Source organism: Vespula vulgaris, chromosome 1, assembly GCF_905475345.1.
Source record: "Vespula vulgaris chromosome 1, iyVesVulg1.1, whole genome shotgun sequence".
In the NCBI taxonomy this organism is placed as follows: domain Eukaryota; kingdom Metazoa; phylum Arthropoda; class Insecta; order Hymenoptera; family Vespidae; genus Vespula; species Vespula vulgaris.
The window spans coordinates 8981328-8995321 of record NC_066586.1 but is presented as its reverse complement, the minus strand read 5'-3'; the positions used below and the strand labels follow the sequence as shown (position 1 = coordinate 8995321).

General features: G+C 28.3%; 3 protein-coding genes across 7 annotated transcripts; 2 read left to right on the top strand and 1 right to left on the bottom strand.

Moving 5' to 3' along the window:
• Positions 1-48: 48 nt before the first annotated feature.
• LOC127066912 (probable isoleucine--tRNA ligase, cytoplasmic) lies at positions 49-4530 on the top strand. The gene is made up of 2 exons (XM_051001180.1): positions 49-230; positions 332-4530. The coding sequence occupies exon 2, from the start codon at positions 469-471 to the stop codon at positions 4246-4248; it is 3780 nt and encodes a 1259-aa protein (XP_050857137.1). The 5' UTR covers positions 49-230; positions 332-468; the 3' UTR covers positions 4249-4530.
• Positions 4531-4676: 146 nt separating this feature from the next.
• Positions 4677-8265, bottom strand: LOC127066991 (transmembrane and ubiquitin-like domain-containing protein 1). Of its 3 annotated transcripts, none has more exons than XM_051001397.1 (4): positions 8030-8265; positions 6985-7306; positions 6594-6891; positions 4677-6498 (listed from the first exon to the last, which is right to left on the bottom strand). In XM_051001397.1, the coding sequence occupies exons 2-4, from the start codon at positions 7280-7282 to the stop codon at positions 6048-6050; spliced, it is 1047 nt and encodes a 348-aa protein (XP_050857354.1). In that variant the 5' UTR covers positions 7283-7306; positions 8030-8265; the 3' UTR covers positions 4677-6047. The 3 variants fall into 3 exon arrangements, with proteins under 3 accessions (XP_050857354.1, XP_050857362.1, XP_050857373.1); XM_051001405.1 differs by lacking the exon at positions 8030-8265 and adding an exon at positions 7720-8022; XM_051001416.1 differs by lacking the exon at positions 8030-8265 and adding an exon at positions 7459-7701.
• Positions 8266-8801: 536 nt separating this feature from the next.
• LOC127066963 (peptidyl-prolyl cis-trans isomerase G) lies at positions 8802-13895 on the top strand. 3 transcript variants are annotated; one of them, XM_051001346.1, is made up of 9 exons: positions 8802-9137; positions 9942-10243; positions 10484-10571; positions 11744-11773; positions 11850-11995; positions 12094-12181; positions 12273-12525; positions 12829-12924; positions 12999-13895. In XM_051001346.1, exons 2-9 carry the CDS (start codon positions 9961-9963, stop codon positions 13689-13691), a joined length of 1677 nt encoding a protein of 558 aa, XP_050857303.1. In that variant the 5' UTR covers positions 8802-9137; positions 9942-9960; the 3' UTR covers positions 13692-13895. The 3 variants fall into 3 exon arrangements, with proteins under 3 accessions (XP_050857303.1, XP_050857311.1, XP_050857294.1); XM_051001354.1 differs by lacking the exon at positions 8802-9137 and adding an exon at positions 9169-9786; XM_051001337.1 differs by lacking the exon at positions 8802-9137 and adding an exon at positions 9170-9789.
• The last annotated feature ends 99 nt before the right edge of the window (positions 13896-13994 follow it).

Here is a 13994-nt window from a genome sequence, read left to right as displayed (position 1 = left end):
GCTATAACCTGCACACTATTGCTACTTCTCTTTTTATACACTACGCGACAATAATTTACTAAATTTCGTACGAAATTTGTCAGAAAAGGCAACAAATTATTATTATTAACGCACCTATCAGAAATGAATACGTAACTAAAATCTTTCACCTGAATTTGTCTATTGGTGAAAAGAAAAATATTTCTTTCTAAAGGCCTATATGGATACGTCAGCATTTAACGAATCGAAAAGTAGTATTCTATTTAGATCGTTCTTATATTTGGTTGCGCTGTATGTGAAAATCTTAAATGAATACTGCACGATAACCTCACCTGGCGTGTAACTTTTACAGATTTTGTGCTTCTTTTATGATTCCATACTGCGTGGTTCGATACATGAATTCATAACCTTATAGAGTATCATACTTACATCTTGTAACAGACGGCGAAGAATTGCGGACTAAAGGTGCATAAAAAGAATCATTTTAAAATGATAGAGAAATTATCAGAGACGATAAATTTTTCGAAAGAAGAAGAAATAATTTTAGAATTATGGAGAAAATTGGATGTATTCCAAAATAGTTTAAGATTGTCGAAAGGTAAACCGAAATATTCGTTCTATGATGGTCCACCTTTCGCAACTGGTTTACCTCATTATGGACATATACTTGCTGGAACAATAAAGGATATTATAACAAGGTATGCTCATCAATGTGGGTATCACGTTGAAAGAAGATTCGGATGGGATACACATGGTTTACCTGTCGAATTTGAAATAGATAAAGCTTTGAATATCAAAAGTCCAGATGATGTCGCAAAAATTGGTATTGAAAACTATAATAAAGAATGCAGAAGTATTGTAATGAGATACGCTACAGAATGGGAGAAAATAGTTGGTAGAATTGGTAGATGGATAGATTTCAAAAATGATTATAAAACATTGTACCCATGGTACATGGAGTCTATATGGTGGATTTTTAAGGAATTATACAATAAAGGACTTGTTTATCAAGGTGTCAAGGTAATGCCATATTCTACTGGATGCAATACACCTCTATCAAACTTTGAATCTGGTCAAAATTACAAAGATGTTGTAGATCCATCCGTAGTAGTAGCATTTCCTTTGATAGATGAACCAGGTATATCTATTCTAGCATGGACAACAACTCCTTGGACTTTACCCAGTAACCTGGCATTGTGTTGTAATCCTGCTTTTGAATATGTAGAAGTAAAGGATAATAAATCTAATAATATTTATATTTTATTAGAATCTTCTTTAAATCTAATTTATAAATCTAAAGATCTTTATACTATATGTGGAAAAAGAAAAGGATCAGATTTAAAAGGGAAACAATATCAACCACTTTTTCCATATTTTGCTCGTTTAAGCCAAAAAGGTGCTTTTGTAATATTAAATGATAATTATGTTACTGCAGAAAGTGGGACTGGTATTGTACATCAAGCGCCTTATTTTGGAGAAGATGATTATAGATGTTGTTTAAACGCAGGTGTTATAACGAAAGATCAAGAAATTATATGTCCTATCGATAGTCGTGGTTGTTTTACAGATCCAGTTCATGATTTCAAAGAGAAATATGTGAAGGATGCAGATAAAGATATTATAAAATATCTTCAAGCTAATAATAGACTAGTTTATAGCAATCCTGTTAAACACAGTTATCCATATTGTTGGCGATCTGATACACCATTAATTTATAAAGCTGTACCATCATGGTTTATTAGAGTTGAAGCTATAAAGGATAAATTATTAATGGCCAATGCTGATACTTACTGGGTACCAGATTATGTCAAAGATAAAAGATTTGGTAATTGGTTGCGAGATGCTAGAGATTGGGCAATTAGCAGAAATAGATATTGGGGTAATCCGATACCTCTATGGATATCTGAAGATGGTCAAGAAATTGTATGCGTTGGAAGCATTAAAGAATTGGAGAAATTAACTGGTACAAAAGTGACTGATATCCATAGAGAAAGTATAGATCATTTGACCATTCCATCTGTACGATCGGGATATCCACCTTTACGGCGTGTACCAGAAGTATTTGATTGTTGGTTCGAATCTGGTTCCATGCCATATGCACAAATACATTATCCATTTGAAGATCCAAAGAATTTTGAAGAAAGTTTTCCTGCAGACTTTATAGCAGAAGGCATTGATCAAACTCGAGGCTGGTTCTATACCCTTCTTGTTATATCTACTGCACTTTTTGGGAAAGCACCATTTAAAAATCTTGTTGCCAGTGGTTTAATTTTAGCATCTGATGGACAAAAAATGTCAAAACGCAAGAAAAATTATCCTGATCCCATTGAAGTTGTTGACAAGTATGGAGCAGATGCTCTTAGATTGTACTTAATCAATTCACCTGTTGTTAGAGCAGAAAATTTAAGATTCAAAGAAGAAGGAGTCAGAGATATAATAAAAGATGTGTTTCTTCCTTGGTATAATGCATTTCGATTTTTTATGCAAAATATTGAAAGATTTGAAAGAGAGGAAAAAACTAAGTTTATGTATAAGGATATTATTCATAGTTGCTCTGATAATATAATGGATAAGTGGATAATATCTTTTACACAAACATTATTGAAACTTCTTAAACAAGAAATGCAGGCATATAAACTATATACTGTAGTGCCTCATTTAATAAAATACATAGATAATCTTACTAATTGGTATGTAAGAATGAATAGAAGACGAATAAAAGGTGAAAGTGGTACTATTGATTGCCAAAATGCATTGAATACTTTATATTGTATACTTTACACAATGGTGAAAATTAATGCACCATTCACTCCATTTTTAACAGAATTTATGTTTCAACGTTTGTCAAAATTGCTTCCACCTGATTGTAATGCTAATATGGATAGTGTTCATTATCAAATGATTCCTAATCCTTGCATCCACTTAATCGATGAAAGTATTGAAAAATCAGTATCCTATATGCAAATTATCATTGAGTTAGGCAGGATTGTAAGAGATAGAAAAACTATTCCTGTCAAATATCCTTTACCTAATATTGTTGTTATCCATCAAGATAACAATGTTTTGAAAGATATCGTTTCATTAAAATCATACATACTTGAAGAATTAAATGTAAAAGAATTAATAACCACAACAGATAAAGAAAAGTATGGTGTAACTTTACGAGCTGAACCTGATCATAAAATATTGGGTGCACGTTTAAAAGGAGAGTTTAAATCTGTTACACAAGCTATTAAAGAATTGTCAGATGAACAGCTACAACAATTTGTAGTTTCAAAAGAAATTATAGTACAAGGTCATAAGCTTAGTGAGGGTGATTTACGCTTAATGTTTAATTTCACTGGCTCAATGGCTGAAGAACTTTCTAAGCAATATGAAGCCCACAGTGAAAGAAACATATTGATTCTTCTAGGAATTACGCCTGATGAAAGTATGCAAAATGAAGGAATAGCAAGAGAAATAATTAATAGAGTACAGAAATTGAGAAAAAAAGCACAATTGATACCATCTGATGAAGCAATTGTTTATTATGAAATTCTAAATGTAACTAGTAATTTAGCTAAAGTAATTCTCAGTCACAAAGAGTTTATTGAAAATGCAACCAAAACTCCTCAAAAACATATATCTGAATTGTCGGATAATAGTAATATTATCCTTGAAGAAATGCAGAACATTAAAGGTATTGATATGAAACTTATACTTGTTAAAACTAAAATAGAAAACACACTTAAAAATAATACTGCAGAAGTTGAACCATTTTCAAAATATGTTAATGTCGAATTAATTAATATAAAGCCAAGATTTGGTGCTACTAATCCTGCAGGTACAATTTTGTTAGAAGTAGAAACACATGAACTTACAACTTTAATTTCGTATGAACAATTAAGACAAAATATAGATGTTATATTTGGAATTTATGGATTTACTTATGATCTGTATGTTAACGGAAAGCTACTTACAAATAATACAGATATTGCTTCATTACATAAAAAAACTATTCAAGTGATTAAAATTGGCTCACCAGCAAATCCATCAATAGTTGATTCTAAGTCTCCTAATTGTCATTTTCTTAATATGATTAATGGTAGAAAAAAAACTACTATACTTTTAGAAAATCCTCAAGGAAATTGTACATTAGATATGCTTACATTAAAACAATATATAAACGAAACTTTATTTACATCAAATAATACTATATTTTCACTTCCAAATGTATCATCCATATTAGAATTACATACTAAAACAATAGATATCAGTCATTTTTCCTGAAAATAATATAACCCAAAAAAAATATGAATAACATAAATTATTCAACCGATTAATTCCTTTAAAAACACATCATATATTAACGATTTGTTACAAATAATTCAAAAATAAAAATTACTTATAATTACGTTATATACCATCTATTGTCATGCATCATCATTTATTTATTCTATTCAAAAAACGTAAAATATTAACTATTTATACATTATAAAACATAGTAACATAAGAAGAAAGATACTTTGTATATAAGGAAGCATAAATAAATAAACAATTAATAATGTGTAAGTAATAGATTTTTAATTCCTAATATTTTAATTTATCCAATGAATGTTTAAGAATGTTATATGATATTGAAATAATTTATAGAATTACAATATACAATTGATCATAACCACTGAAGTAGATTCATAAAACAGACATTCAAAAAAATATCAAATAAATAAATATTTATTCATATCATATCAAACAATTACAATTTTATTATTAACTGAATTTTTTAAGTTTTCTATAACATATTTCGTATACAATACGTAAATGTAAGAAACATGTTTAAAATATTATATAGATTTTCTATTATACTTTATCAACATTAACCAATAATATCGGAAATATCAGAAATAATTACATAATTGATCATTTTATTTTGTAATATTTTACAAAATTATAAATAAGCCATTATATCATGTATTATTATCCTATTACAAATTTTTGCCAAGATAATTATATATATTTCACTTTCATTGCACCATCATTAAACCAAACAAAATTATAACAGAGAAAATATTTAATTGTACTAAATACATAAAGAAGACATTTTATATATCATGTGATATACTTTAACATGTAAATATATTATTCCTATTTTTAAAAAGTAAGAAATAACACGAAACACTATTAAAATTGTGATTATCGTACTTTCGTTATTTCTTTTCATAATAAGAATAGTATTATTATATCAATTGGAATGTGATTATGACTCATGTTTAAAAAGCAAAGTTACACTTATTTTAATCATTTCAATAATAAAATGACTTATTACTTGCATCTGGATCACTTCACTTGCAAATATTTTCACATTAGAAATAGCTGCAACATAAGATAATTAGATATTTTTTTTAATGCTCATACTTAACTACGACATATGATAAGTATATATATTTTATAATTTATTTTGTTTACTAATTGTATTATTAATACATTTACAGTAATACATATATTATTAATACATTTAACAGTCATCAACAGTTTCAAATGCCAGTAATAACTTTTTAAATGTATTTATAAATTACAAATATCTTTTGAAAAATAATAATCCAATGTATCAACCAGATATATCAAAAGTAATAGTTATATCGACAAATACATAAAAGTAATTGAACAAATAATAACGTAAGAAAGCACCAGCATGCAACCACATTCTATCCTTTTGGTTGCTACTTTTTTCATAAAATAATCAACAGGTATGTAAATTTTCTGAATTTTTTTTTTTCTTTTCTTTTCTTTAGAGATTATGCGTAATCATTAAAACTAACAAATAATTCAATAGACTTCATACTTTACTACATTATTATACATGTATATTAATCACTTGTTTGAGTTTTTACTCTTCATTTTATTTTAGCGAGTTACTTGCAAGCTATTAAAAAAATCACATTTTTTTATTTGTTTATTCATTATACCCCACGATGTTTCTGCATAAATCAATAAGTAAGACAAGTGCTAAAGATCCATTTCTTTTACTTACTTATGATCAATAAAATTTGTTCACACAGTTGTCTGAATAATAAGACAGTAACGTCAATTCACTCAATGTTTCTAATGCTATCTTGATCAGGGAAAAAATTGCTAAATAAAGAAACTGTAAATATTGCAGTGAGTGCATACAATGCAAGTGTAGTTGTCGCAGTAAATAATTGCGCATAGTGGTAACGAGAATACCAAGCAAGACCTAAAATAAGAGTCAAAATGCTCACTAAAAGCCTGCTTAAATCCCATTCATTATGTACTGAGCTGATTCCAGTACTCGCAGGGAGGTTTTGAAAAGTCTGTGGATTGAAATAAATTGATGATTCATCCAATGTATGCGGCTGTGATGATGTTGTAGCTGGTCGTGGTTGATGTACTAAGCAATGAACTACACAGTGATCATAAAGACCGCATCGTTCTAATGTTTGACTATCTGGTTGAAGCACTTGACCTTTAAATACTAAGCGCACCAATTTTTGTGATTCAAGTTCTACTTGAAAATGTCGCCTAAAAAATATTATGTGTAAAATAGATTTTTCTATATCAATATATTCATTATAATTAATTCATTGTAATTAATATTACAAATAAATATAATTTACCTTTTGAACTCTCCAAGCATTTCCTTAAGACTTCCAGTTACTACTTTTTGATCATCATTTATGAATTTCAGTTTTATACTAATTTCATTAGCATTGGCAGTTGACATGTTTTCAGTTGTACATCCTGTTGTACTAGGATGCATTGACTCAGACTTATTAGAGTCATCTGTAGAACTTTCCTCGTTAGATTTTTCTAACGCTATTGTCTCTTCATTATTAAAGGAATCCATAGTTTCAATGAGGACCTCTTCAGAAGTGGTAGCTTCTGGTACTCTTCGTAATGCTGGAGTAGTGGCATCTGATATAGATAGAAAATTAAAAATTGTAAACTCAAATCATGTATTATATATATGTATATATACCTTGCTGACATACAAATAATACTTAATACCTGCAATAGATGTTTCCGGACAACTTGCTTCTGAATTATTACTTTCAATAGTATTTGTTTCCATAGAATTTTCATCTGATATTTCCAAATTACGAGATTGATTAAGAGTATTGGTGTTCTGACTTGCTCTTAATTCTGTAATACTTGTGCGTGTTCGATGTTGCAATATAAGTACTGTGCGTATAATTGGTTGATCTGCAATATTTGTAGAACACCATGCGAACCAAGCAACCAGTATAATACTCAAAGCAATAAAAAAATCTGTAACTTCATCACCAACACCTTCTATTAAAGACATCTTGTTTTAATAATCTACAAGAACCTATAAAAAATGATTTGTAAATAATATAGTTTTTATATAAAATTTCACTACAAATTTGCTAACTAAAATTTTCATTACAAAATTTCTACAAAAAGTAGAGTCTACGAAAATTGAATATTATGTCATGTTAAATATTAATAAAAAAAACTAACTTTTTATAGATAATAAATAAAATAGCTTATAAACAAAGAGACAACTTCCTATTTATTTAAATCATTTTTTCTTATGCAACAAAATTGCTATTGAAGGTTAAGGACACTATATATAATTCTTCCTGCAATATGGAAAAACATTAATTGAGGATTGGAAAAAAAATACTACTCCACCTACAAAATCACTACAAACATTTCAAAAAGATAAAATAAAAGTAAAATTAAGGAAAGCTTGATAAAATTCTAGATATTAAAACGTACGTTATGTTTTAAATTATGTACTAAATTTACACTTTTCTTTAGTCTTGTTTACGACTATTTTTATTTATACCACAATCAAGGCCGCGCTTGTGTTAATTTACAAAAATCATAAACAATTTAATACAATAAAAAATATAATTGCCAAAACAGCTATAAATATTGTATCTATAAACATCTGTGCATGACGCAGATAGTTTATGACAAGTAGCAATATATATTATTTAAGAAACATGTTCAAGCTGTTATCAATACGAAAAAGCAACAGACCATTGAAATACGTATATAGAAGAAGATGATAGCGGAAACTTACGTATCTATTTACAGTATGTTTAAAGAATTATTAAGGAAATAGGTGGTCATCTTCAACAATGTTTATATATTAATAATTTATATATTTGAAGATTGGTCCTTATTTAGCAAGTAATATACTAGAGCCATTGGAAAGAAAAATACGTATGTGTATATACTCGCTGTGTATATTCGTTGCATCAATAGCTTTGCTTACTTTTCATTTGCAGAAAATATGTAGTGTTTTAACTAAAGTTCCTAGAAAAAAGTTCGGGAATTTATTTCAATCAAAGATTGTAATAAAAGAAATTTATTTTATTCATGATTATCTTTGTTCTTAAAAAATATAACAGACCATCTTTTAACCAACTATGAAGTTAGATTAAAGGGAAATAGTGCTCTTCTTTTTTTCTTTTTTACATAAATGATATAAAATGATATAAAAAATTTTTTACATAACTGCTTTTACCTGGATAACTATCACTACTAATTTGGTACCGAATGAAAGTTTAAATATTAAATAATTTGCCAACATAGACGATATAATTGTCATTTATAAATGCGACATAATTCTTATTTAGAAATATGAAATATATTAAATAAGTGCAAATAGAAACAAATTTAAATGCGAACTTTCATTAAACGCTAATTTCAGACAGATTATTGCTAGCTTCTAAGCAATTGCCTATTGGCTATTGGTTGCGTTAAGCAGAATAAGCAGCTTTACACTGTTGCAAGATTTTCAATTGAACGACACCAAATTATGTCTTTCCAACATGTTTGCCTATCAGTTGTCATTTTTTACAGTATAGTAAAAATATGCTGTTTAGGCACAACATATTATAAGATCTGAGTTCAAAAGTGAGGTCAAAAACAATAAGATAGATTAAATAGAGGAAAATGGAATTATGTATACGTATAATAATTTCAATTAAAATAATTAACGTGTATTAATTTAAATAATTAATGTTATTAATATTAATTATAAATAATTAGCAAGGTTCCACATCAGTTCCAGCAATAACTTGAGATGATGAACATATAAATACTGTTCCTTTGGATATTGATAATGCACAATTGGAAATAACAGAAAACTAGTTCAATAAGCTGTGTGAAAGAATCTATAAGAGGTAATTAATCGATCTGTTTGAACAATTTAATATCCATCTTATACGAGTTACAATTGTATACAATTTAACATCCATCTGTATACGAGTATGACATATAGAGTAGTAATAATTGCGACAAAAATATTACAAATGTAAATCTTAGAGAGCAGTTATTTGTATCTTACAGTTGTTTCCGATATCCTATCAAAGTAGCATCCTCACGTTCTCGTTTGTATAGTGCCAACATCGAAACGTCAAAAGATTTTTGCTCTGTCTTATTTCCATGTGACAACTTATGTGGGTGACCAAATTGCTTGCTAATGTCGCCCTCTTAGGTACGAAGTACAAACTACAAACTGTAATTTCCTCTTTCCATTCCTCCATACTCTTAATGGTGATTCATTGGAGTTTCGTTTAACAAATTCGAGTAGTTGTAATATTCTTAATAAATAAGTTTTGTTCTAAGTGTATACAAAAAAAAAATAGTTAAGTTTAGAAATATAGACGATATATATTTCATTACTTCTTGATATAACCGTACTTATTTAGCAACCATTTTTCAACGTTCTGCCACGTTTGTAAAGCTCAACACTTAGGTGAAGTTTGTACGGTTTTCCGGTTTAAGCTGATATTTAGCGTAAAAAGAAGAAAATAGTTGGATATCGCAATAGTGGTAGTACATTAAATTATATATAATTATTACTTACTTATTAAAAATGGCACATATTTCATTCATTTATTTAACTCAATATTTCTAATTATTCATTAGTGTAACCTGTATTTCTATCATTAACTTACATTAAAAATTGCTTTTTTATTCTGCAGAATATAAAAAAGATACATCATGGTCAACGTCAATCCAAGAGTTTTCTTTGATATAGAAGTAGGTGGCCTTCCAATGGGCCGCATAATCTTTGAACTCTTTGCGGATATATGTCCTATTACATGTGAAAATTTTCGTGCTCTCTCTACTGGTGAAATGGGAGTTGGAAAAACAACTGGGAAACCATTACATTATAAAGGAATTGTATTTCATAGAGTTGTAAAAGAGTTTATGATTCAAGGTGGTGATTTTGTAGTAGGTAATGGTACTGGCGGAGAATCTATCTATGGCGGTACATTTGCAGGTAAAAATATAAATTTAATTTGGTATAAATAATGTTATATTTCTATCAACGTATTTTTTATAATAATTTAATGATATTCCTTTAAATTAAGTTATAATATATGATTAAATTTAAAAGTTTTTTTTTGCAATTAATTTGCAATCAGATATATTTCTCTCTCTCTCTTTCTCTCTCTCTCTCTCTCTCTCTCTCTCTCTCTCTCCTCTCTCTCTTTTTCAGTTAATAATATTATTTTTTCAGATGAAAATTTTGTTTTGAAGCATAATAAACCATTTTTATTATCAATGGCAAATCGTGGTAAAGATACAAATGGATCACAATTTTTTATGTAAGTAAAAATATTGGTATATGCATGTGTATAATTTTCTCAATAGATTATTTCCTTATAGCATATCAGATGGTATTGTAGACTATTCCTTTATTTAATATAATGATATATTCTGTATATTAAAATAGAGATTTATTTAGTAAATCTAATTATTTTATATATACAAATTATATTTATTACATATATAATTACAAAATTAACTATTTAATCAATAACAGTTGACAAAGTTATTGTTTGTCTGTAGTCTGTAATTTGTAATAATTTCCTGAATATAAAAATTTTATATGATGACATCAGTGGCAGATTTACACAGAGGTGGTGGAGGTAATCATCTTAGGCAACATATAATAGAGGCCTCACATGACAAAATAAATTTATTTTAATATCTGATGACTGTTTTATTATTTTTATTTCTGTATTAGCGACTATAATCGAATTTGGACAATGTATTTTTCATTTCATCATGCATGAACACAGTTGGAGTAAGAAAATATATATTCTGTATAATTGATTTATTTTAATGGGGTCCTAAAAATGGGTAATGCCTCAGGCCCCTTGAAGATTAAATCCGCCAATAGATGACATATACTATTTGATCAAGTAATTGAAAAAGAAATATAGTTTCTATCTTTCTATCGTATCAATATCATATCAATCCTATAAATGTATCAAAAAAGTTATTTATTTATATAATGTATTTTCGTTTTTTATTTATTATTTTTGCATGTTAGTATGGAATAATTTTAATAACAATTTATATATTTTGAATAACTAAAAAATTATTATCTATATTAGTTGATGGTGGTGATACTAGATATCCAAAAAAGGGAATGAAATTAAATAGAAATAACTGGGCAATTATTGCATTTATAAAAAGTAATGCCAAACAACATAAAGCAAATAAAAATTAAATAGATGTTTTTAATCATACTACTTATCTTATTCCACAAGAAATGTGGTATTTGGAACATTTCATTATTACACATAGGACTTGCAGAGAATCTTGAAAAGAATAGTGATAATATTAAATGTGAAAGAATGAATAACTATAGCCATGTTTTTGTGTAGTCATGAGGGAAGGGTCTGCACACCACTACTACAACACAATGACCACTGAACGCTGGCTCTTTCTGTTCATCTCTCATCACCTTAATCATATTTTGTTGTTGTAGTACAACACAACCAGCGCCTCACCTCGACAAGTGAGTAAATAACAAACTAAATAATTAAATTGTAACACTGTATACATTCTTCATGGAATTTTCATAAAATGAATAGTGTCCACGTCGTTTTCGGAGAAGTAGTGTCTGGCCAGGAAGTTGTTATGCACATTGAGGGTTTACCTGTTGATCGTATGTCCCGTCCATTGCAGGATGCTAAGGTTGTGAATTGTGGAGAATTAGTATTGAAAACTAAAAGTAAAGGTCAGTAATATAAATTTTTATGAAATTTTCAATTGTAATTTATATAAAAGACAAAAAAAATATTTAGTAATAAATAATTGTTAAATAAATGTTTATAGGAAAAAAACACGAATCAAAACGTAGCTCTTCAGAATCAGATTCTGATTCTCATGCAGAGAAAAGCAAGAAAAAAAAAAATAAAAAAAGGTATAGAAAAATTAAAATAATTCTCATTATTATTGTAACATAACGTGACTCTTCTATATTTTGTATATTATATCCTTATGTTATACATTAGTAAGAAAAGGGTTAAATCAGAAGATGGTGAAATCCATGATTCAAACGAAGATGAAAATGAGAAACCTCATCCACTTGTATCCGTTACAAAAATCGATCCTGATGAAATACCTGAGGTTCCTGCAAATAAATTTTTATACAGAGCAGGACCTACAAACAATGCTAATCAAAAAGAATTTCGACAACATTTTGGCAGAGAACGTATACGATTACGTAGAAAGACTGGACGTGTCTTTAAAGGACGAGGTGTATTTGTAAGTATTTGTGATTTTTACTTTAAAAGTAAAAATACAATGATCCATCTCGTATCATCCTTTTTAATAATCTGTTTTGTGTTACTAATCTACGAATTAGGCAATATGGATATGAGGATAATTAGGATATATGATTTCTTTTTTTACATCTATAGTTGTACGTAAATGAATGGGTACATCTGTAAGAAGACTTTTAAAATGATTGCATATTTGTATAAAGGAACTTGATGCCAATTTCATCATAAAATAAATTTAAAAAGTAACACATCATAAATTATTATTTCTAATTTTTACAAATTTCAGCGTTATCACACCCCTTCGCGAAGCCGCTCTAGAAGTGTAACTCCACCACATTGGAAGCAAGCACAAAATCGTACTATCAAATTACATGAATTTCAGGTATGTTTTAAAATTGTGACATTTGATAAAGATCAAGATAAATTATTATGTATTTATTCAAATTTTGTTTATAGAAATTGGAAAAGGAACGATTAAAAAAGGAAGAAGAAGGAGGCAAATCCGAAGGCGATAAAATAGATAAGTTTGAAGAGCGGATTGATAAAGATAATTATTTAATGGAAAAATTTGAAAGTAGCGCGTGTATACCCGAACAGTTGGAAAATAAAGAAAATGATCAAATAGAAGAAAAGAATACCACGAATAAAAGCGTACAAGAGAATGAAGATAATGTAAATAAAAATTTGGATATTAATGAAGTGACATCAAATGATAAACTAGATACAAAACGTAAAAATGAGAAGTCTATAAAACATGAAACTAGTCGATACGATAGATACGATTCGAGAGATAGAACCAAAAGACGCAGCAGTAGACGCTCTAGATCGAGAGGTCGTCAAAGATCGAGAGATAGAGATTATGATCGCAGATCTAGTCGTGATAGAAGAAGTAGGAGAAATTATTCTCCTCGTAGACGTGATTCATATAGAACAAACAGATTTGGCAGAGATAATTATAGATATTATGATAGACGCAACGATTACAGGAGAGGTACGTCTAATGCACAACATGATACAGATGGAAATACATCTTATTTTAATAGGGATAAACCAAAGAAAAATCAGAACGTTTCTGATTCTGTAGATCAACCAAAATTTAAACGACATTCACGTTCAAGCAGTTCCAGTAGTCAGCACACTAAAGAATAAATAATTTTTGTCTTTATTCTCTTTTCACACTCGTTCAAAAATGAATACAAAGTAATAGCATGGAAGTGCTGATACCTCTTTATAAAAATAAACCTTACATTATAATGTTTTCTTAATCCTGTATTTGTAATACGTCATGCACACTTTTCGTCTGGATCCTGGTAAATTATATAATAAAAATAAGTACTATTTTTTGGCAAGTTACTAGGTTTTCGTGTATTTATTTAAAATCCTCACTTTAACATTTGTTTATTTCTTGTAATTATAAGTTTAATCGATAAAATATTATTCTTTCGCTGTTAT